Source organism: Athene noctua, chromosome 5 (assembly GCF_965140245.1).
Source record: "Athene noctua chromosome 5, bAthNoc1.hap1.1, whole genome shotgun sequence".
Classification (NCBI taxonomy): Eukaryota; Metazoa; Chordata; class Aves; order Strigiformes; family Strigidae; genus Athene; species Athene noctua.
In genome coordinates this window covers 62,765,672-62,789,339 of record NC_134041.1, presented here as the reverse complement: position 1 = coordinate 62,789,339, position 23,668 = coordinate 62,765,672, and the positions used below count along the sequence as shown (strand labels likewise).

The 23,668-nt window shown below is 45.3% G+C and overlaps 2 protein-coding genes across 3 annotated transcripts; both read right to left on the bottom strand.

The window, feature by feature from the left end:
- Window positions 1-2,583: 2,583 nt before the first annotated feature.
- Window positions 2,584-15,836, bottom strand: BUB3 (BUB3 mitotic checkpoint protein). Of its 2 annotated transcripts, XM_074908485.1 has the most exons (9): window positions 15,773-15,836; window positions 15,327-15,491; window positions 12,978-13,172; window positions 11,780-11,849; window positions 10,263-10,414; window positions 7,072-7,230; window positions 5,492-5,669; window positions 4,931-5,147; window positions 2,584-2,918 (listed from the first exon to the last, which is right to left on the bottom strand). In XM_074908485.1, exons 2-9 carry the CDS (start codon window positions 15,333-15,335, stop codon window positions 2,909-2,911), a joined length of 990 nt encoding a protein of 329 aa, XP_074764586.1. In that variant the 5' UTR covers window positions 15,336-15,491; window positions 15,773-15,836; the 3' UTR covers window positions 2,584-2,908. The 2 variants fall into 2 exon arrangements, with proteins under 2 accessions (XP_074764586.1, XP_074764587.1); XM_074908486.1 differs by lacking the exon at window positions 2,584-2,918 and having other exon boundaries at window positions 4,927-5,147.
- Window positions 15,837-17,200: 1,364 nt separating this feature from the next.
- On the bottom strand, window positions 17,201-19,377 carry HMX2 (H6 family homeobox 2). The gene is made up of 3 exons (XM_074908483.1): window positions 19,303-19,377; window positions 18,625-18,902; window positions 17,201-17,947 (listed from the first exon to the last, which is right to left on the bottom strand). The coding sequence occupies exons 2-3, from the start codon at window positions 18,899-18,901 to the stop codon at window positions 17,400-17,402; spliced, it is 825 nt and encodes a 274-aa protein (XP_074764584.1). The 5' UTR covers window position 18,902; window positions 19,303-19,377; the 3' UTR covers window positions 17,201-17,399.
- Between the last annotated feature and the right edge of the window lie 4,291 nt (window positions 19,378-23,668).

The following is a 23,668-nucleotide window of genomic DNA, read 5'->3' as shown; positions in this document are numbered from 1 at the left end:
TATATCCTCTTTGTTCAGCTGCTTGTTAGAGTCAGAAAAGGCTTGTTTCATGATTTCTCCGGCTTATGAACCTCCCTCTGCCTTGACCTGCATTTCTAGAAGAATGCTAACGAAAGGAAGATTAATCTTGTAAAAGAAATATTCATATTCCAACCGCACATATTTATATCTAACAGACACAGCTGCAGCCCTGACCAACCAACATAACTCTTCTCCTCCATTACACCCCATTTTTCTCAATATTTTCTACTGACTCGTTTGGTTCAAGCATTTATATAAAACACCAACATACCACAAGGATTTTTCCCACCATTTTGAAGCCAAAATAGAACTACTAAATCCAATCCATTTCCTTCAACACATCTTGGGCTACCTTTGTCCACTGCAGCATGCAGATCTCAGTACATCAAGCACCAACAGGTATTTTTTGCCTGATATTTACCAAAATTTGCACAAGTGGCATCGTTTCCAGTTGGGTTGTGTGTCTACTTTGTTAACCAGTTTGGAACTCCCCTAATTCTTTGTTTCCCCCTACATTCTCTAGCTCTTATTTCATTTTGTTCCCCCCAGTTTTACCTCTGTGACTCCCTGCTCCATCTTCTCTCCATTTCACATGGTCCTTTCTCCACATCATCACTTTTTCATTAGTGCCAGCTTATTTCTGCTTTCACACATTATTTATTTGGACCCATCCTCACTTCAGGTCTCACTTCTCCACCAGCAGGGTAACTACTGTACTTTCAGGTTAACAACAGCTTATTTGTGGGCTCAATCCTCTATTTTGTAATATTATAAACTCTCAGCTGAGAAGAGATGGAGACACAACAGATACTGTGTACGTTTGCTCTGCAAATATGTGTATTTACACCTGCACACACACATTGAGGTATGAGATCCTGGAATGTCTGACAGTGTGCTTAACAGAAAGCGTGCTGTTTCAGCCTACACTTACCCCCAAATTAGGATTTTTGCTTACTATTTCTTTGCTAGTCATTCTCACAGAAACCCCTGGTTCCCAGGGTTAGGCCCCAGAGCCTACGTATCAGTGTGTTCCTCAAACAAAAATAATAAAAAGCCCAAACACCAGTATGTCATCACTTCCTAAGCTGATATCAAAAATTCAACCTTCGCCCAATATCAGTCATGTACCCTCAATGCAGAAAAGCCAATTCAAACTGGAAGAAATAGGGATGGGGCACATCAGAACAGAGTCTGGATGCTACTGCAGTGAGGGCATTATTCATATTTAATTTAGGAAGGTTTGAAAAAAATAAAGCTCTATCAAAAACAGTTTATATTATTGAAGAATCCGTATCTAGCTCATGACAAACTGTAAAATATTCCATGTACAATTCATTTAGTATGTCCACCTGGTAACAGCTCAAGCTTGTTAGCTTTCTGCACACACAGAGCCCAGCTTCCTCTCCATCACCACCTTCTTTGGAACAATAGGTTACTACTTCTGTTGTCAGCAAGTTTGTTTTCTTAAAGGTAATGAAGTACTCCCACTGGCTACACAGATAAAACTCAGAAGAGAAGGTGGAAGAATGAATCCAATCACCACTCCAAAATACCAACACCTTAATCATCTTTGATAAGCCTCATATGAGTTTTGTTCCATCCCTCCTTACTATTCACTTAGTGAATGCTTCATACTTAAGTAAATACTTAAGTACTTCCCAAACACCTGATACAAGCTATTATGTCAGCAGTTTGACAGTCTGTTCTGCAAACAGAGTTGGATGAGATAGTACCACCTATAAAAGCTACTCAAAAAACATTTATATTTATTTCCACAAACACAATCTATTCCTTTCAGCAGATGGATCTGCAGGTTTAATCTCTTGAGGAAATCTACGTTCCCATTTAGAAAACACACACACAGCATCTAAGTTGGTTTTCTAATACCACTTTCTGAAGAAATTTTTAATTTGTCCAAGTTCAAGCATTTTCTCACACCCACCCCCCGCTCCAAAACCCTCAAGAGGCTGACACAAAATTTGAGAATAGATTAGACTTATTACCAACTGACTAAAGAGGACGTTCAGAGAAACAGCATATTTTCATGGGGTTTTGCGGCCAGAAAGACATTTCTACTCTGGGGAAACTCCTCTTTCTTGCATTTCCACTCATGTTCCTCCATAAACCCTGGGCTACCCGGTCAGAGCTGCAGACTTGGAACAGACCACTCAGGTCTAGGCTGAATACATTTTCTCCCCTCTACCCTCAATTCTTCCCCGGCATCGTTAATTTTTGGGTTTTTCCACATACTGCATAAAAGCCTAAGTACTACATGTACAAGTTCTTTCCTCCAGAAACAGTTAATGATTCTTCAGTAATGTTCAAGTCACTGAGATAAACCTAATACAACTTTAGGCTTTCACAGCCCTGTGAAAACATTGCCTGGAGAGCCAAGGTCCCAGGGTAATGAAGAGATTCCTAGTTCAGCTCATTGAAAAAAGAAAACACTTCAGAAATTTCCCATCAGGAAGATCTAGAACTCAAGAATTCTTGCAACTCAGAAGTTTTTGTCTTAACATTTGTTTCACAAACAGTAACAGCTGTTACACAACGTATTTGTTTTCAAAAAACCTGTGGGTATTTATTGAACAATTATGAGGCCACTGGAAGTTTTCATAATTAGATACTACAAAATGTCATAAGCTTTTATAAAGGTATATGCAAAGTTTTCTACAGGACTGAACTGATTTAGCTACAGACAGCACAAAGAAAACAGTTTCACTAACATTATAAGCAGGTAAGTAATGACAGATTAAGACATACAACAAAAATATTTCTTAGTTAAAAACATCAGTACAAAGATTGTTCTTCTCACTTCTATTGTTCTAGTTTAGTCTTGTTAGGAACAGGTGGGCACCTCTTGTAGAGAAGTATCATCACCAGAAGTCTAAGTAGACCTGAAATAAATAACTGTATTTCAGCAAGCAATATTTAATCATAAGCAGGTAAAGTATTCAACATTCTATAAAAACAGAAATGTGTAGAAAGACTGCTTTCACTTGTATCAAGATGCAATATATAACAATGTAATGATCAAAAAGCTGATCTTACATAAAAATATTAGGTAATATGGCACCATTTTGATGCATTTAACAATGCACTGTGCAGAAATGCTAAGCAATTCAAACATGCAAAAAGATCACTATGAAACAACTTAAGTCTTCTATCCTAAGTAACTTATTCTTAGAATAAACCAGAGATGACTCACACTACGGTAACATTAAAATATACACATCATTCTTAGTGCCCTAAGGTTGGCACGAGCAACTTGTAAATGTCAGAAAAGCATATAAACCTTGTTAATGTTTTCAGAAATTCATTTAAAGATAGAAACAGGTCCAAAAAGATGCCTGTCTAAATGCATTGCAATTACGTTACAATTATTTTCCAAATACACAGATATGCTCTGTTTTTTCTCAGCTCATTACTGACTCAAACAATTTGCCCTTCTGGGATCAATTGTTTGCTAATAAATAATTGTTTACAGTCACAAAATGATATTAAGGAGTATTCTTATTAGTTTTCCTTCTACAGCCTAATAAGATTCAAAACTAGCTGATTCCCAAGAGTCTAACCTTAACCTTGCTGTGTTTAACAGCCCAGGAAATGATGAACCATCTGTTTCAGAAAATAATGGAGGGCCAAGAGGAAATATTGTTTAATTGTAGATTAACCTCCTCATACAGCAGAATGAAGCATCTACAGAATTAGCAATCATAACTAGCAATGAACAAAAATAACTGAATGCAACTCTTACAACAGCAGCAAGTATTCTTTTATCACCTTTTTTTTTTTAAACCCTCCCAAATGTATGTAACAAGTACAATCTGATTTTGAAAAAAGTTTGAATTATCATCTGATTTATGATTATTTTTTTTTTTTTTTTTACACTTGAGAGTGCCCCAGAAATACATACTGAAATAGTTCTGGTTTTACTCTTCCAGAAGTATCAAAATTATTGTAAAACAAACATCTCGAAGTGAGAGATGGTTCATTTATTCCTCTGTAACTTCCACCTCACATCTCCACAGCGATAAAATGGCTGCTCTGAATCAATATACAAGTCACTAAGCAGGGGGTCAGTCCTTGAGGTTTTAAACTCAAGAACTTTTATTCACTTATATGTCTAATTTACATAACCACTTAGATACTAAATAATGGAGACAACTAAATAAAGTCTAAGACAGTTTGAGTACTAGAAAAAAAAAATATCCATGACAAACCACAGGAATTTGAAAATAAAAACAACTGCTCCTGTGCTAGCATAATGAAGAGTAGTGCAATTCTGCACTGTGATGGCAATTTTTCTATGTAACATTCACGCCAAAGCCAGCTTAACTGAAATCTTTTACCTCCATCCATCAGTTTACCTCATTTTGACAGCAACAATGATAGAAAAGTGTGTTATCAGGGGGCTGCAGCAAACTCCAACCCATGGGAACTGACAAAGCTTTTCCTTGATTTTACACAACCTTCCCAGAGCGGTGTCTAGACTCACTTCTGATTGTGACAGCTGGGTGTAGACTCAGTGTGGAAAGATTTCATTAATTCTAAGTTTTAAATACCCAAACACAGTAACATTTACTCAAATTTTTCTTGAATTCTTCGCTTAATTCTTGAAGCAATGAGCTAGCAATAAGTCCACAGCTTCATATAATAGCACCTATTCAAAAAGGATAAGAGTTTGACATTCTTCTCCTACTAAACAACTAGACACAATTTTATCCATCAGACGTCTATCAACCTACGGATATTGAAAGCTTGGGCAAACAAGATAAAATCAAAACCAACCCTACTGTCAAGCTGCACTATCTACTGGCATCAATAATGCTATTCATGAATTTAGGAAAATTAATAAATCTTGGGATGAATGCTCAGAAAGTCTCAAATACAGGTGAAGCATACTCACTTAGGTTTTGTTTCTGCATCTGTCACTTGGCGAATATAGATACCATCTTCAGGATGTTCAATGTCATCCATTTCATACATATATGAAGAAGCTATTGCAAGGGTAGTTCCATCATTGCTGAAGGCAAGTGATGCTATGCTTGTGGGATACCGATGGAACTGACACAGACGCTTTTTATTAAATGGATCCCAAATATTTACAAATCCATCGGAACCTCCTGAAAATTAATTTTTAAAAACTGATTGTAAATTATATTGGAGAGAACAGCAAGACTGAAAACATACACCAAAGGGAAAAAACTACCTGGAATAACTTTGTCAGTAAAAAACAGGATTATACTGAGTTGCATAATTCAGTAAAGAGCACAAAAACTATTTCCCAAAATCCCCATTAAAGCAATTAACTCTCACTGCATAAAATAATTTTAAAACCCTGCTCATTGCAAGGAGTACAATTTAAAAGCTTAAAAAGGGCGGGCACATGAAGTAAAGGCTAACCTGTTTAAATCAAAACTAAAGGAACTGATGCAAGTGTTACAAAAAAAACAAGTATCCACTCTACCTGTAGCAAACGTGTTGTGGACATTATGGAAAGAAATAGCATTAACTGGATAAATCTGCTCAATGTTATTTTCCTTCAAACGGTGACATTTGAATGCGTATTTCTTCTTCTGGATTTCTGGACTTGGATCCAAATATTCCACCGCAACACGACCTTCAATAGAACTTAACACATAACCCTACCAAAAAAATTTGGAGATATGCATTTTAGAAGTTCACAACTGGAGAATAGATTGCAATACAATTTATCCAATACCCCTCTGAACTCAAATAAAAAACGTGAAGAGTCTTAAATTGTGTGCAACCAGAAATTTTTTGTTACCACAGATCCATGGCATCATCAATAAAATCTGTTTCTAAGAAAACAGTAATGCAGAAAAAAACTTTCCGAGAGAGATTCTCATTGCACCATGGTTTTAAGCTGAGTGTGAGACTTTTAATTACCCCTGCAGGTCCAAACACAAGTTGATTTGGGGGGGGAATGTTAAGAGTAAAGAACCCCTTGTATGTCTGAAATATTAGAGATACTCACAGGACTATTTAGTTTCAGAATTACATTAAAATTAGTTCAGAGCTTTATACTAGCAACTAAACACTCAAGTAGAAATAGTATTTTCAGTGAAACTTGATTATAAGTGGTGCCCACTTATCCAGTTAATTACAGTCCTGACTTAGAGCAATCTGAGATGCTTTTATTATAACTTCTGAGTTAAGCCCATAATAGACCTTTTCAGAAATAGGATTGTAATGATATCTAGCTATAGCAAGGTTCTTTAAAATCCATAATACAATACTATCTGGAAGATCAGCTTGTTTTACTATAACTAGAACTGAAAATGGACAAAGTGTTCATGTCAGTTCAGGAACAAGCAACTAGGTCTTGCAATTCCTGTACTATTGCTACGTACACGGGAAAATTCCCTCCCAAATTAGTTTGCCAGAAAAAGCTAATCTTCTTGCTTTACTTCAGAAAGAGAAATACCACAGATACACTACGTTAACCTATGTGGAACAGCTGTATAATCATCTAAATTGTACAATTCCCCCTAGATAATGGATCATGGGTTCTTGAGTGCATGACACGGACTCAGAGTTTAAAAAAAAGAAAAATATATAAATGACATTCATCTAGCTCTAATCCTGCCTCTGTTCACAGTCTATTGAAGAACCTAGGGCTAAAATGCATAAAGGCTGCTGAGCAACCACCAATTCTGTCTTCCTCTTCTACTGCAACTTGGCAGGTGGGGGGCAGGTTTGTTTTGTTTTTTAATTACATGTCAGCATTGTGATGCATTAAATAGGGTACTTGGAAAAAAAAAAAGGAGACAAAACTGAGGAAAAAAAAAATGAAAACATCATACACTGGTAAGTCAGGGCAAACTTTCCTAAGCTGCAGTATTAAAAAGAGTTAACCTGGAACAAGAAGCCTCATTTCCCATCCCCCTCCCCGAGTTTGATTACAGAACTTCAAAGGCCAGAAGTTTTTTAAAATGAAAAATGCAGAAGACTTGAAAAATAAGCCACCATTTTCCATTAAAGAATATTCAACAGAAAAGATGATTACTGACATGGATCCCATACCTGTTTATTTGGAAATGCTCTGATACAGCGGGTCTGGTATTTCAGACTGGATTCTCTTCGCTGCTGAACGTAACCCATGTTCCGCAAATCCCACACCAGCACTCTCCGACCTGCTGTCCCCACAATCAGTCTATCTCCAGACACAGAAAGAGTGTAGACCTTTAAAAAAAAATTAGAACATTAGCCTGGATATCCATTGCTCTTTGTACAAAATAGAATGTCAGCAAGATGCAATAACAAAACAGGTGACATCTACAATAGTCTGTAGCTATACGATTTCCTTTAGCTTTAATTTATAACTCAAATTTAGTATAAACAGCAGTAGTGTGCAGATAGTTATTGATGACACTGATGTAGCATTTCAAAAGCTCACCCTTAGTTCTGTACCCTAGCACACAGCTAAAGAAAAAAAAAAAAAAAAAAATCAAGCCCAGCACAGTCCCATACTACATCTGATTTAGGGAAAAAAAATTACTATGCAGTTGTACAATTCTAAATTTCAAGCACATTTGCTCAGTTCCCAGTCTCCAGATCTCAGTGATTTCTAAATAATCTTCCACACACGAGATTTCTTCCTTTTGCTGGTATTACCCATGTTTTAAATGCTATGCATGTACAGAGGTATTTACACATAATTCAAAGGGGAAATCAGTATTATTCAAGTTTTCCTCAAAAATCATTTCAGGCATTAAATTTATTGGACGTTTCAAGGCAAGAGGAAAAGTAACAGGGAGGGGAAATAGCATGGATATTGGAACTCATCTTTGCTTGGTATGCATAGCTTGCATTCGCCACAATCAATTCATGATCCTGCAGTTTAGGCCTGCAATGCCACATTACATGTTTTCCTCTCAGTTTTCCCCTATCTGGTAATCATGTGTTTTTCTTTTTAAAGAGAATACTTCAACTGAGCTTTATGTTAATAAATGGAAATAAATTACCAAGAAATCATTACAAAAAAACCCAGTACTTTGTGTACTTTAATAGAACTAAGCGAAATTGAAGAAGCAATACACTTGGCATCATTAAAAGGGACTGTGGCTTGGAATTCCAACTCCAAAAATTGGCTGAGGTTCTAATTTTTGTTTATCAAATTTCTCATTAAAATATCCAGCACATAAATCATTCTGTTTGCAACTATTACCATTATTAATCTGGAAATATGTTAGGAAAAAAAAAAAATGTTCAGTCAAAGGCTGTGCTGTCAAATGAATTGCAAGTTGTGGATACACACACAAGATGGAAAGCAGCTGACTATAGCTGTCCTGTCATGGAGTTGCTAACAAGAGCAAACTGTAAGAATGAGCTTTTTCAAAAGTGATCTAATGCAGCTAAAATACTTAGGAAACAGATACCGTATAAAACTCAGATCAAGAATCAGAAGTGTCAGAAATCTGGTATCCTGCCAGAAGGATTCAATTTACTTTTGGCACGTGCTTATACAATTTCACTCAAGCATCCAGTTTCACTTTCTGGTTCTCTGATAAAGCCCAGTAAAGCTATTTGGTTCTGGTAAAACTGTACTGAAATAGCAGACAAAACAACTTTCCTCTTCATTTGCCATGAACAATTCTGAACAAATTACGCTTACAAAAAGTTCATTTTTAACAAAAAACTAAGCAGACAGGTGCGTGTACATACACACACAAAACTGCCCTTAACCAATCCACATTCATTCAGCTTGCATTGTTGCTCTAAAATGTGATTATTGAACTTCCCTCTTAAGACAGAGGTGTAATCATGGGAAGCATCTTAAATGTTCACATAGGAGTTGCCTAAAATTTCTGATTATCCCAATTGCCAAACCCCGCTTACATATAAAAAGGGCAAGAAAACTTTAAGCCAACAGCAGTTACACACCTTAACAAGACCGTTTTTCATATTTCCCTTCGTTATTGATGTAAAAATTGATCCAACAATATTAATAAATATTATATAAATGTGTTTGTATATGTGTATGGAAACAGAGGTGTAAAGAACATTAAATATCTTAAATCTTCTTTACAAACTGATGTCACACCTGTATAGTAAGTATTCTTTCTCCACCACACAATCATAAATCAAATGAAACCATTGTCATGCAGTTGAGTCGGTGGACACATTTATCAAAGACGGTATTAAAAAAAATGACATAATGAACCTTGCTGAACCAATAAGCAGCTTGATTCACTGTGGCTGTCCATTATATGATATTCTGTCAGCAATTTATCACAGTTCTTTACATGCTACATACAACTATAAATCAAAACTAGAAATAATGCAATTATTTGATTCTGAACAAAGGTCTTCTCAGAAGTAGATTCAGCCATGTTGTAACAAAAGTAACAGCTATTTAGATGCAATAGGGAACATAATGATGGCTCATAATTATGACTTGACAATACAATGTGACAGAGCTAAATGAAATTTAGGAAAGGTATAGGCAAAAAAAAAAATGTGTAAAATTATCTAGCCATCCCCACCTGTTTTTAGGAGTCTATGAAAAAAGAGAAATTACTGCTCTATAATTCTTTCAATGACAACTGTAAGCAGTATAAAGATTAACACATATAACATTGGAAAAAGCTTAAGACGTGCCATTGTATATTATTTCTCTTGATCTCATTAGCACAGAGGATTTTACTATTAGGAGAATGTCTGAATTTACTAGGCATTAGTACAATGACAGGTAAATTACAATACAAGCAATTCTGTTCAATCTTTTCATACAAAAAACAAAATATTCTTTCAGGCAACGTAAATGGCCTCTTGCTATATCTCTATGCACATTTCAAAACAATCAGACTTTATGACTGCCAGGATCCAACATATCTAAAATCTTAACCTTTAAGGAAATCAATAGCACGTATTAAAATTAAGCCAAGGACTATTAACAATTGGGTGAATTTCACATGCTGTTTTTGTTAGGTTTTCCTTAGTCAAGTTTGTTTTAAGTTATAAGAATTCAGTCCACCGCGAGTTTTAAGAATTAAATTATGCTCTCCTACTGATAAAAGCTCAAAGCCTTAACCTAAAATGATAATATATTCTTAATATCAGTATTTTAAAACACATTTTCACAGCTTAAAAACCATTAAACATAACTCTTCAAAGTCAATTCAGTTTAAGACAGTGTCCGGTATGGTGATGTTTAACTACTAAGTGGATGTATTATTTAACGTATCACCTGGAATACAGCATCCAGCACATACCTTTTCAGGTTGAGAAAAAGTTCCTGCATTACAGGGAGTTCTGGGATCCCACAGTTTAACTGTTTGATCCCAGCTTCCAGTCACCATGACATTCACTTCTGGGCAATACTCAACGCACCTGATCGGAGCATCATGAGCACCAACAAGGTTTTCTGTAAGAAAATACAATCTCTTTAACTTTACTGGCTCTACAAACAGTCAGAACGTGCTGAACAGAGACCAAGAAAAGGACACACTACTGCAGTACAAACACTATTTTCTGACATTGCCACAGGGGTACTGATGTGGCAGGAGTCCCTTTAAGGACAGTTCAGTCTTCAGAAGCATCACTTTTGAAAAAATCAGGATTGTTAAATTTAAACCTTATGTCTCCTGAGATTATGAATGGAAGTTAAGAATTTTAAGCAGCCAGAGAGATGTTCAGAGGTATAAAGAAGTGTTCAGCATCACATGGTATCACCACCTTTGACACAGGCACTAATACAGAAAGCAACATATATATTAACATTACATATCCAGCTTGTGTCCATTAACATTATGACAAAATGAATTAATATTACATATTAAAGTATTAACAAACACTTTTAGGAAGTCATCTTTAACAGAATTACTTGACATTTTCATAACATTACTATGCACACAAGTTTGTCGAGCCTTGGCTATGGGCTGGTTCTAGTGACCACATTCGTGTCAGGCTGAGATTCATTTTTCTCTTTAACACACGTACAAACACACAGAAAGTTAGACAAACTAGCTCCAAGTTTTGCACCCATGAGGCACTGGAACTGTTCCTTTCAAGCAATGTTTTGTTAGAAAAAAAAAAATAGTAGTACAAGGTCATGACGTTTGACAAAGCAAAAGCTTTATATACATTCTGCCACACGTGAGAGATCAGTCTAAATATGCCTAAACCACAAACCTTTGAAAAATAACATGTTCAGTTTTAGTTCATCTTAGTTAATTCCCCCTAATTAAGACACAGTAGCCTATGGCAGAGCAGGATTATCATCAGAAATCCGATTCAAGGCATGCCACAAGCAGCTACCAAGCTTTCTGGCAAACTGCCAAATGCTTCCCTGCTTTTAGGTGGCACTTAGTAGGGCCACTAGTTGTTCTGCTAAAGGCACACACGATGTGAACCTCAGTCAGCGTGATGAGTATATAGCCATTTCCTTTCCTTCCATTTTCACCTTAAAACAATAAAAATGAAATACACGCATAAAATACATCATGATCATCACATGAAAAGTTTAAACTCTCAATTCAGCAGCAACAGATTTGGCCCTTCTGTTAAAGACATTATAGCACAATCTTAATTACACAGCAATTGAATCAGTAGTGCCTCGGTGACCAGAAAGGCTGCACAGCAAAGAAACCTGCTGAGCACTGACAACTTAAATCAACAGAGGCTACTACTTAAAGCAAATATCCCCCTTCTAAAAAACTTGAAAGATATTCTGCTCACCTAAGTATATAAATCTGAAGTTTAGGCCAGTTACAGAATTCAACCTGCTTACCTTGGTCCGTGTTTAGATCGTGCATTTTCAACTGCTGATCTAATCCTCCACTCCAGGCATGGGTAGGATCCTACAAAGAAAAATATTTCACTTTATGATATGTATTAAGTTTCTCTGGCTGCTATACATTTAACCTTCTAGGCTCGTAACACAGGACTTGCTTTCAGGAGTTTGGGGAAGATGGGAATTAAGACACAAGGCTCAAGATCTTGTACAGATCTAAAAAGGCAGATGACAGAAGCTTTGCAAAATAAGTTGAAGTAAAGCGCTTTGAGCAATACGATTTTTATTTAATTTAAAACTAGAAAGAAACAAAAGCAGTTAGAGGCTATATCAAATCAATTCTATAACAGCAAACACATAATGCTTATTTTTAAATGACTGCCAACTTAAGCCAGTTAGACTTAATAAAAGTCTATTCCCTCTAAAATTAATTTAGAAACTAGAAACTATTTGAGAAGTTGTGTGTTGATCCACAGTACAGTATCAGCTATGGGACAAAACATCCAGTGAAAAAAGCACAAGCAGAATTAAAAATTTAAACCGATCTTTAAAACATTCAGTAATACATCGAGATCAAGTCACTGGAGGACATGCCAGAATACAGTGCAAAGAAGCTAACTGAAACCTTCTATTAAAAAAAAAAAAAAAGTAAAACAAAAAAGTGGCACCAATAAACTTAAAACTATTCATATTTCAAATTTATTACATTAGAAAAACAAAAATCAAGTATCTGGTAAATGGCTCACTTGGAACTCTGGAACAATGCCGTGCTTCCAAAACAACCCAGTATGAGAAGGTTAAAAAGAAAAGAATAATTGGCTATGGGCACTTACTGTGAATAATGACTTCTGGCTGTATTCTACCAGTACGACTCTTTCTTACAAAGACACACACAATTTACCGTAACATTGCAGAAACAGAACAAACCAGCTCAAATTACTTTTCCCTACCACTTCTACCAGAAGTAAATTAGTTGCGTGCCTGCACCCTTCACAGAAAATACTAATATTCCGGACTAGAACAATGTTCATTAAAAGAAGAATCATTGGCAGAAGCTTTTTTTTTAGAAAAAAAAAAACTGGAATTCAGGTGGATTTCACTATCCCTTTAATTTCAGTGACTGACAATTTCTCATGTACCTTGGCCATTACACGTCTATAAAATAATAATTGCAAAAACCACCTCACACGCTTACATAAAAAGCACAGTCAAGGACAGCTCCTGAATGTTGGTATTTGAGTCTCATGGTGTTGGCAGGAACATCGTAGAGGCGGACAGTTGTGTCCCAGGACGAAACAAGCAGAAACTGAGATGTATTTGGACTAAACTTTACTGATGAAATACCATCATCTGGAGTTTGATTTAGTTTGAATTCGTTTGATCCTGTCATCTGAAAAGACAACAATGCACAGATACAATTTTAAAAATAACAAGAACATAAGCACAGTAAGTTAGCTAGCTACCTGATCCATCCTAAAGGTAGCTTAAAGTAGACCTGAGAAGTTTACTAGTTTTTACGCAGGAAAAAGTTCAGATTTCTGACAAACTCTCTAAAATACTAATACCTGTCCAAAACCTCAGTAAATTCCTCACCCTAAAGAGAGCTTTTACACTTAAATATCAAATATAACATGGAATAATACTTTTTGTACGGTTTATTAATAATATCATCTATAAGCTTAGATATTGTTACTTACAAATGTATTTGTCCTCACTCTGTATAGGGTTGTATTTTTTAAAGTATTTCTAAATTACTGTGAGCACCAAGAAGTTACTTTAAAATAAACACAAACAAGCAGAAAGGAATCCAATTTGAAAACTCCAACAAGAAATGCTGATCTGTTCCTGATTTGGTATGACTGCCATATACTTCTGAGAATCACAACTGGATCATCTTTTAAACAGTTTCAGGCTCCCTGCAAGTTTCCAATCCTTAGGCTTCCATAAGTGTCCTAAAATATTTCAATGAAACGGCTTTAAGATTTTTTTTTCCCTCTTAAGAGTCTAAAGAAAGTCAGGTAAAAAAGGAAAGTTATGCTCTGTGGAGTACTGAAATATAAAGCAAACATGTAAACGCAACGTGGCTAGAAAAAAATCAACAACTCAGTGACAGATCAATGACTCTGAAGGCGACTGCAGCACTCACTTCACAGGACTAGTTAGTTGTATATACAAAAATTCAAAGAAAGAGAGCAGAAGCTATGAACAGCAAATTCCACCTGGGAACACAGTGCAGACCTAACAAACACTCTGAAAGAAGAAACCCCTCGTTATATGTACACCAACAAAACCACCAAAACTTCAGAAAACCTTAACAGCACATTTCCTTTCTGCTAACGGGACAGAGAAATAAATTAGCACAGATTTTCTATAATACTATCATTCCTGAATTTGTATGTACAACTGCAGAGGTAAGATTAGACCTCTGAAAATAAATCAAGAGAGAACGAGTACATGAACTAGGACAAAGTTCAAGTTTAATGCACAGTTATTCTAGTTCAACACTTGTCAGCAACTAAATCATCAAGTTGTGTAACAATGTAAGCACTACACATTCTTACACTGGAAAAAAATTCTTAACTGGGAGCTTTGGTAGGTGTTCTGCAACACATCCTTCAAAAAAATCAACCTACTATGTAAATATAAAGTGCTATTTCTGCTATTTAAACATGAAGTGGGAAAAAAACTTTTAAGAATAGTAAATTAAAACTTCTTCACCTCCTTTTTCAGCTCTGCTTTGGGAATACTTGGGCAAAAGACAGATAGACTCGAGAATCTGCTAACACGTATTTCTTTGTGAATACGAGACAGAATTCAGCAGCACCTCCATCACAATGTGCCTCAATAAGTATTTCAGGGGGATGTACAAAAACAGAAAATCTAAAGGAATTCAGAACAACTACAAAAATTAGATTGGACATGCTAATTGCCTTGTCTACTTGTGGCAGAAAACTCAACACACATGAGGGTTTAAGGCACCTGGTACACCAGTGACTAACCAGCCCAAAAGCAATTAACAAGGAAGAAGTTACTTATATCAGAAACCTAGAAGGATCTCCTAAAGTTATTTTTAATCCAGAAAAACATATAAAACATCAGAATTCAAGTATATCCTTCCCTTCACATACATTACCAAAAAAACCCCCACAACCACACAGAGCTCTGCACATTTTCACAAATGCAACTGCTTCACAACCGGAATTGCCAAACAACAATAATTGTCGCGCCCACCTCGAACTACAAATTCCAGGTAAAATGTTCAAGCACCACAAGAGATAACTCATAAAGAAGACGTTACAGGGAAGATGCACGCTGCTGAAACTGCGATGCTGACTTAAACTACAGGGTGCACCTTTGCAATTCCATCATTCCCAAAAGCTCACTGACACTGAGCGGATAAATCGGTGCTGTTACAGCTCCCCTTAACACAGCATGCTCTATCACTTAGGCAGCCGGTAAGCGCTTCGCCAACAAAGCGGGCCGCTTAGCTGGAAGCGTCAGGCCGACCAGCCTCTCTTTCTCGTTAAGAGGACATTAACAGTACCGTTTTCATATTGCACGAGTTCTTCTCGCTGCTCCACGCAACGCAAAGGAAAAACTTTCTTCCTGCAGCAGAGGCGGGTTACGGAAGCCCCGCGGCGCCAGAGGCACAGTCGCTCTCGCAGTCCGGTCCCGGAGAAGCACGTCGGGATGAGGGAGATGATGCCGGCTGCGGCGGGAAGAGAAAACAGTGAGAGAAGGGCCCGAGAACCGCAGGAAGGCCGAGGCTCCAGCACTCGCGGCCCCGCCGGGGAAGGGACACGAAACGGGGGCGCCTCGGTGAGGCGGCGGGAAAGGCCTCGGCGCCTGACGCGGCGGAGGGGAGGCGGCCGCCAGCCCGAGGCGCCCGCTCCCGCTGAGGCGCTGCCCCGCCACGCAGGCCCGGCCATACTACGGAGGCCTCCGCACCCCCTCCCGCGGGCACCGGCGGGGAACCCGGCCCGGCCTCACCTCCGCGCTCCGCCCGCTGCCCACGGCCTCACCGCCAACCGCCCGCGCACGCGCACTGCCACCGACCCCGCCCCCCCGCGCCGCGCCGCCTCCCCATTGGCCGGTTCGAAAAGGCGGAACGGTGCGTCCCGGCGTGCCCCGCGCGCCCGGCGTACTGCCGCGGGGCATGCCGGGATGTGGAGTCCGCCGACGCCGGCGAGGCTGCGGAGGAGCGGCGGAGGGCGGCGGGGGAGCGGCCTCTCCCCGTCGCTCCCGTCATCAGCAGCAGCTGCTAACGGGGGTTCCCGGGTGGGGGCGGCGTCGTGGCCCCCCGGGGGAGCTACACGGGTCCCAGCCAGGCCGTAGCGCCAGGCCCGTGCCGCGGGGGCAGGCACAGCTACTGCTGGGCGTTCGTAGCGTTCACGGGCAAACCCGAAATACGAATTATTCCCCCCAAAAGAAGAGTCCGAAAAGCGGCGTCCCCGCCGGCAGCGGGGCTGAGCTCACCCTGGCCTGCCGCTATCGCCGGGCAAGGGCAGCACTGGGCTGAAAACCGGCATCTCCGCGTTCACGTAACCGGCTGGGAGGCGCTGGGGGAGCCTTTTCCTTCCCACACATTGAAAATCACCTTATTTGCCCCTTCGCATCTTTTATTTATCTCTTTTTTTTTTTTTTTTTCGTTACTTCGTGACGGCACCCTCGTTATTCCCGCTGTAAACATCCCCCCGCGCTCGGTACCGGCGGTACCCGCAGAGTCGGTGGTCGCGGTTTAAATACCACTTGCTGCGGGATTTACTTTTTTTTTATGTGTGAACGATCGACTCCGTCCTCCGTGGGGAGGCACCCGTGGGTGCCCCGGGGCGGGGAGAGGAGCCGCCGAGCGCCGGGGTCGATCACCGGGAGCTGCGAGCCCGCTGCCTGTCACCTCGGCTTTTAGCAAAAAACGCCGCAAACCAGAAAAACGGCCCCCGTTTCCGAAACCGCTTCTGAACGATTGAGAAAAGCCCTTCTTCATCTTCCAGCCAAGCTTAGGGGACCGACCCCCCGCCCGTCCCGCGGGGCCACGGGCAAGGGTACGGACAGGCCCGTCTGGGATTCCCTGCAGGAAACGAGATAACGAGCAGGAGGCAGGAAAAAAAGAACAAAACAAAACAAAAAATTCTCGGTGTTACATCTCGGTTTCGTTCTCCCGTGTATCGGTCCCAGGCTCTTCCCGCAGCGGCGGCTCCCCGCCGGGCCCGGCCCGGCTGCGGGGCACCCCCCGGTCCCGGGGTACCCCTCCGGGCAGGGACCCGGGACCACGCGATCGAGCTGGTAAATTTACAAACGAGGCTTAAAACGGTTTATTTTCTTTCTTTCTTTCTTTCTTTAAAAATATTTACAGATCTGAAATAACGCTTTTTTTAATTTTTTTTTTTTTTTCAAGTGGCAGGATAGCAGGAGGGGATGGACGGGGGGGAGGAGGCTGTCCCCGGCGCCCCGGGCTCTCCGTTTGCCCGTCCTTCCCATCAGTCTCGTTCCTCTGTCCCCGCCGCGGAGGAGGGCCGAGATCCCGCACGGAGCCCCCGCGGCGGCCCCGGTCCCGGTCCCGGCCCCGGTCCCAGCCCTGGCCCCGACGGGGCGGCCGCGGGGAGGGGAGTGCGGCGACTCAGTAGTCGATCTTGTTGTAGAGGTTGTAGAGCGGTAAGGCCGAGAGGTTGCTGCCGGGGTAGTAGAGAGGAGCAGGGAAGGCGATGGACCGGGGCACCGGCACTCGGAGGAGGGAATTGTCTCTGAACACCAGCGGCATCCCCACCAGAGTCTGCGCCGAGGCGTGGGCCATGTTGGCCGCCTCCAGCTCGGCCGAGAGCTGCCGTTTCCACTTGTTCCTGCGGTTTTGGAACCAGGTCTTCACCTGGGTCTCGGTGAGCTGCAGGCTGGAGGCCAGGCAGGCCCGCTCCGAGCTGCTCAGGTACCGCTTCATGTCGAAGGTGGATTCCAGCTGATAGACCTGGCTGCGGCTGAACACCGTGCGCGTCTTCTTCTTGGCGGCCCCGGCCTGCCGGTCCCCGCCGTCGCGCTGCCGGTCCCCGCAGGAGGGCGAGGGGGGTCCCAGCGGCTTCTCCTTCTCCTCTTTACAGTCCTGCTGGGGGGGCGAGAGGAAAGGCCCCCGTTCCCCGCTGCCCGCCGCCGCCGCTCCGCTCCCCTTGACGCTGCCTGTAACAGAGGGACAGAGCGGGGGTCGCACGGCGACCGGCACCCCCCGACGGCCGAACTCCCCGCTCCCTCCACCGCACCGGTTGGGGGAAGCACCGGAGCGAACCCCCCGGACAAGCACCCGCCGCCTCAACCACAACCGACGCCGGGGGAAGCCATCCCCTTCTGGGCTGTCCCCGTCCCTCCATCCCACGGACGGACAGACGGACATGAGCACGCCTCGGCGGAGGCAGCCGAGTGCCAGGCTGGGGCTGCCTCCCTTTCCGACACGAGCCGGCAGATTTTGCTTTAGGGCATCAGATTTCACAGACCGTTTAAGCCAGAATTCAGGCTAAAAAATAAACAGCTCTCTTCCCCTTGCCCGAACGCTGTTAATAAGCAGAATCTAAGAAAACGAGCGTTATCTCTCGCGTCGCGCCCCTTCGGGGGAATCAACCCCGGGTGGGGTGGGAAGGGGGTAAAAAAAAAAAACAAACGAACAACCACCCTGGTTTGGACCGAGTTCCTTCCTCCCCCCTTCAGCCACGGACGACGCAAATACGCTGCGCCCCGAAAGCAGGGGGGTGCCACACGCTCCCCCCCCGCCAACCCCGGCGGGGGCCGGGCCGGGCCCGAGCCCTCCGCGGCCCTTCCCGGCGGGCCCCGTCCGCCCCGTCCAGTCCGGTGCCGGTACTCACCGAGACAGGTGAAGGTGAGGGGCTGGTGTTTGTGGCACGGTTCGGCGGAGCCCCGAGCTTCGGGGCAGAAGCAGCCGCGGTGCTTCCAGCTCTCCTCCGGTTCCTCGTCCTCCGAGGAGAGGGAGAGGGTCCGGCCGCGGGCGGGCCAGGCTGCCGCCCTGCCGCCGGCCTCCCGGGGGGGCTCGGTGCTGCCGCTGCCCAGGATGGACTGGATGGTGAAACTGGAGATGGGAGCAGCCGCCGGACAGCCCTTGCTCGGGTCTTCTTTGCTGCTCATCCTGGGTTCATAAGAAAGCAGAGGAGGGAAGCTCCCGCTTTAGAGGCGCTCGGGGGGCCGGGGTGTGCGGGAGGAGGGGGGCAGGGAGCCCGCGGTCAGCCGGCGGGGTGTTTGTTTTGGGGGGTGTTTTCGGCGTGTGGCTGCCGGCTCTCCCCACGCCTGCCCAGGCGGACTGCATGCTCCTTCCCCCGCGTCCCTATTGATCTGCGGGCGGCGGGCGGCGGGGCTTCATTTGCATGGAGGTGGCCTCCGCCGCGCCAATCACGGCGGCGGCGGCCACGGAAAGTTTGGAAACCCGCGGGCTTCGGGGAGGATGGGGAGAGAAAGAAGGAGGGGGGGGGGGAGGCCGCCGCCGTTGCAAGGCACCGAGGTCGGGGGGGAGCCCCCCGCGGGGTCCTCACCACGGTCCCCGGGGCTCCAGGGGTTGCTGTGACCCCCCGCGCCCCCGGGGGAGGGATGCGGAGCGTGTCCTCTCCCTCCTCCGCCTCGAGTGGGTGAGAGGGGACGTGGGCTGAATGTCTTATGCGGGCGGGGGGGGGGGGTGTTGGGATAAACATCTTGTGCGTATCCGGGGATCTTTACCCGTTAGAGGAGGGGGGGGGGACGGCGGACTGTCGCGGTGTGTTGCCTGCTCGGCAGCGCTGGGAAAACCTTGGGGAAAGCGGGTTTTGCGCCGCAGCCGGGAACAAATCTCTCACGAAATGCCTCCTGCGTTTTCTTCCCCGGGTCTGCCAGCCGGGGGGAGCGGGGAGGGAGGGGCCGTCCTCCTGCATTTCCAAATAAACTTTGTCAGGAATCAGGGGGTTTTTCCCCTCGAGGGGAATAAATTACAGCGATCGCGGCTCTTGCCCGGCCGCTCCTTCCCTGGGAAGGGGAAATCCGCGGGCGGCAGCCGCTGTGTCACATCTGCCCCCAAGGGAACAGGGAGGGGGGGGCAAGGGGCCGAGGGCAGGGACCTCACCGCTGTCCCCCACCTTCCCGGGAGGGCACGGAGCGGCGGCTGGGCCCGAGGGACACCCCAGCCCCGCGTTTGCAGGGCCCAGGAACCCCCTTCCCCCGGGCCTGCCGACCCCCGACGGCTGTCAGGGGCGGTGGGGGCTTGAGCCTCGCCCCCCCCACCCCCCCCACCCCTCTCCGCCCGACGTGTGCCCGGCGGCTGCTTCCCCCCTCCCCGGGAGGACGCAGAAAGGAGCCCCGGTAACGAGGCCGGTGTGGGAGGCATCAGCCCGGTCACTGCTGCTCTGGGTGCCCCCAGGCTCCCGCTGCCCCCCGGGCAGAGCAGCCCGCCTCCATTTCCCCGCTCTGAAGGGATGTGCCCCCTCCCTTGACCACCCTCCCCGCTGAGCCCACCCGTGTCCATGGGCGGGGGCTGCCCCCGAGCACGCAGCCAGCCCTGGCCAGGGCTGCCCCCCAGCCACTCCGGGAAATATCGTTGATTAATGAAGATGGGGCGAGTTTTGTGGCTGGTTGGGCCAGTGCCCCCGACTCCGCGGGTCAGGGGACAACAGCTCCGGGAAAACAACCCCGGGGGGCGGGGGGCTGGGGACGCATCCCTCGGAGAGGGGCCGGTGGCAAACGCTGCTGCAGCTAGGAAATCCCGGTGGTTTTGATGGCGTCCGTGCCCAGGTACGACACCCTTGGCCTTGGCGGGGGCCTCGGCCCCTGGTTTTTAACCCCGAGTTGCCCGAGCGGCGTGGGGCGGGGGTCCCCGCCGACGGGGACCGATTCCTCCCCCTGTGCCGTCGCTCGGTCTCTCCAAAATAAAACAACACCATCACCACCACCACCACCCCCAAAAAAAAAAAAAAAAAATCAGATGAAAAGCAAAGAATGAGATGGAAATATACAAATCAATAGAGACAAATGTCAAGACGTTTTAAAATGACATTTTCATTAACTCCGAGTCACCATATTATGTCTGGTATATTGAATAAAGTACTTATAATATAATTAGGTATAGCGAGATGACGACTGTTACCCAGACCAGCGGCATAATCTTTAACTACTTAACTACTTGATAGACTCATTAATGGACTAATTGATTAGGAAAAGTGTTCCAGCTCCTCCTCTCCCTGTGAGGGGCAGGTGCTGTCCTGTTTTACCACATTAACCTTTTCAGTGCTTTTCAACAGGGTCGCGACACATTACAAATGGTCAGCTTTAATCATGATGTCAGCTCATTAACCCGGAAAGACCCCGCACTGAAATACAATTTAAGAAATCGTCCTTCATCCCGCTCTGCTGCCCCGGCTGGCCCCGCACCCAGACCCCAGCATCCCACCCGCGGGCGAGGAGCGGGGCAAGGGGGTTCCAGGCAAAAGCCGTCCAGGGGATCAGCCTGGCCCGGGCAGAGCCCCCGGGGGCTGCTAGCCCTCGGCTTCTTCGCGGGGGCGAGCCCGGAGCGAGGAGGGAGAGCGACCAAAGAGCGGCGCCTCTCCCCCAGCAGCCCCCCGACGTGACACCACTGGCCTCCAGCTGCCACACTCGCCAGCGCTCCTTCCCTTCAGAGCCCTTCAAAGCAGACCCGTGTGCCCCTGGAGGGGTCCTCCCTTCCCCACGGAGGGGGTCGTGCCCATGCGAGCGTCCCGGGGGGATGCGGCCGGGCCGGGGGGATGCTCCCGGGTGGGGGAGATGGATGCTGGCCGGGGCGGGGTGCACAAGGGCTGCGGGCAGGCGTCAGCTCTGCCCCGCCACAGCGAGAAAACGACCAGATTTCCCTGAAATGAACATTTCAGGCGAAACTTGGGAAACGGCCGCTCCGCTCGGGAGGGAGAGAAGCCGAGGCAGCCTCTGTGGGATGCTCGCCGTCGCTGTCGGGACGGGGGGACCGGCGGGATGGGACGGCCCCGGCGCCGCTCCCGCGGGGGGGAAAGCAACCCAGTCAGGCGCTCATTACCATCTGATCAAATATTCATCAGGGCAGGGGCTGGCGGCCACGGAAAGGGTTTTGCGTGGGAGCAACCCGCGGCTGGTCGCTCCCCGCCCTCCCCCTCCGCCCCCCGCCCCGCAGCCCGTCCCGTCGGGGCACAGATGATCAAACGCCGCGGCAAAGATAAACTTTGAAAGACAGAGCGAACGCTTAAAGTTTAGATCTCCAGATTATTACAATGCTCGATATTAAAGTGGCCCTGAGCAAGCTTTCAAAGGGAGCCTAATAAAAATTGATCTCCGCTGCTTTTGCAGCACTCGGAAAATAGGCTTGTTGAGCGGCGGTAATATCGGGAGAAGGTTCCCTCTGAAATGACAGATGAAGTCATAAACAAGTTTGATCTTGGAATCAAGCTTCGATAAATATTAAACACAGTCCCCTTTACACGTGTGGATTATGATATATGGCGCGTCCAAACTTTAAAATAAGGAAATACCAGAGAAAATGATCTCAATAAATTTTCTAAGTATAAACGTTGATTATGTTTCGATTTTCATTCAAGAGCCTCTGCTGCTCGTTTTTTGGTGCAAATGACATCTCGCAATAGGCTTTTGGGGAAAAGGGCTCCCTATTTGAAAAAGAGAGCCCTAGAGGTGTACAATTTATGTAATCTGTGGCTGGAAAATGAATCGTGTAATTTATTGGAAAACAGAAAGTCATGAAGATTGGATCAGCATAGCCTATCCAAGGCCCCCTATCCATCAAGTTCCAATTAACAACCTAACCAGAGAGCTTTAATGTGTTTCCAATCTAGTGGCCTGATAGACTCATCAATTCCTCTGGGAGAAATTAAGAAAATCGACCGCCCCTTGGCGTTGTAGTGTCATTCCTTTCTGCAACTATATGTCAAATTAAAAACACAATTAAAATTTAAACTGTTTCAATCAGAGGGTGCCCTGCAACCTATGTTTCACTTAATAGAACTTTGATGAAAATCTGATGGTTCCACTCCATCATGAAGGCGAATAGAGCTGAGGAGAGCAAGAGATTCTTTATATTTATTTAAAATATCGGAGCTCAGGAGAGCCAAGACCAGGTGACCAAACCTGAGAGAAGCGGAGGTTTTATTCCCGTCGAGCTGCCGCTTCCCACGCCCGCGGGAGCGGCTCCGCACGCTGCCCGGGCGACACGCGTGTCCCCGCGGGGGGAGGTGGGCGTCCCACGGCCCCTTCTACCGCGGCGGGGAGTGGGGCGAGGGAATTTTAAATCGGAAGCATCGCGCCGATCGAGAGGGATTGGCTGATTTGGGCTGTAAAATACACACGACCGGCTCGGGAGAGTCACGGCGGGGCCAGGCGCGGAGCCCGCTCCCCGCTGGTCCCCTGAGCCCCGCGGCAGCCCCGGGGGCTGGGGGGGTATGGAGGGGGGGCTGCCTGGGGAAAGGATCTACCCCACCTTCGACTTGATGTTGCTGTAAACAGGTTTAGATCTCTCCGGTGGACAACTTCGCAGGCTTAACCCTGGGATGCGGTCCCGGGGAGGCGGTTTGTTTTAACTGCCTTTTGCCTTTTTTTTTTTTTTTTTTTTCTCCACATTTTTGAGGTGGTCTCGACCCCTCAGACTACGCTTTGGGACAGGCACCGGGCAGCCCGGAGCGGCGGGGACGGGGCGGCGGGTCCCGTTGCCCGGTTCCCAATGAGCTGGGAGCGGCGAGAGGATAATTTGGATGTGCGAGAACAAACCAAGGTCATCAACACCGCCGAAAGAGCGCAGGAACAATAGATTCATTTGAAACAATATTTTACAGACGTTTCGCGATCAATATGAACTGAAGCATTATGCTGTACCAATCTGTTAATGCTCTTAATGGTCTTCTCATTCCGTTAGCACACTATACC

What these genes read in the sequence shown, in the direction of transcription:
- BUB3 (XM_074908485.1), bottom strand. An exon ending in GAGCATTTCCAAATAAACAG is followed by an intron (nt 5,670 to 7,071) that starts GTATGGGATCCA and finishes TTTTTTTGGTAG; the next exon opens with GGTTATGTGTTAAGTTCTAT. An exon ending in CCACAACACGTTTGCTACAG is followed by an intron (nt 5,148 to 5,491) that starts GTAGAGTGGATA and finishes ATTAATTTTCAG; the next exon opens with GAGGTTCCGATGGATTTGTA.
- HMX2 (XM_074908483.1), bottom strand. Translation starts at nt 18,901, where the DNA reads ATGAGCAGCAAAGAAGACCCGAGCAAGGGCTGTCCGGCGGCTGCTCCC. An exon ending in CCTCACCTTCACCTGTCTCG is followed by an intron (nt 17,948 to 18,624) that starts GTGAGTACCGGC and finishes CCTCTGTTACAG; the next exon opens with GCAGCGTCAAGGGGAGCGGA.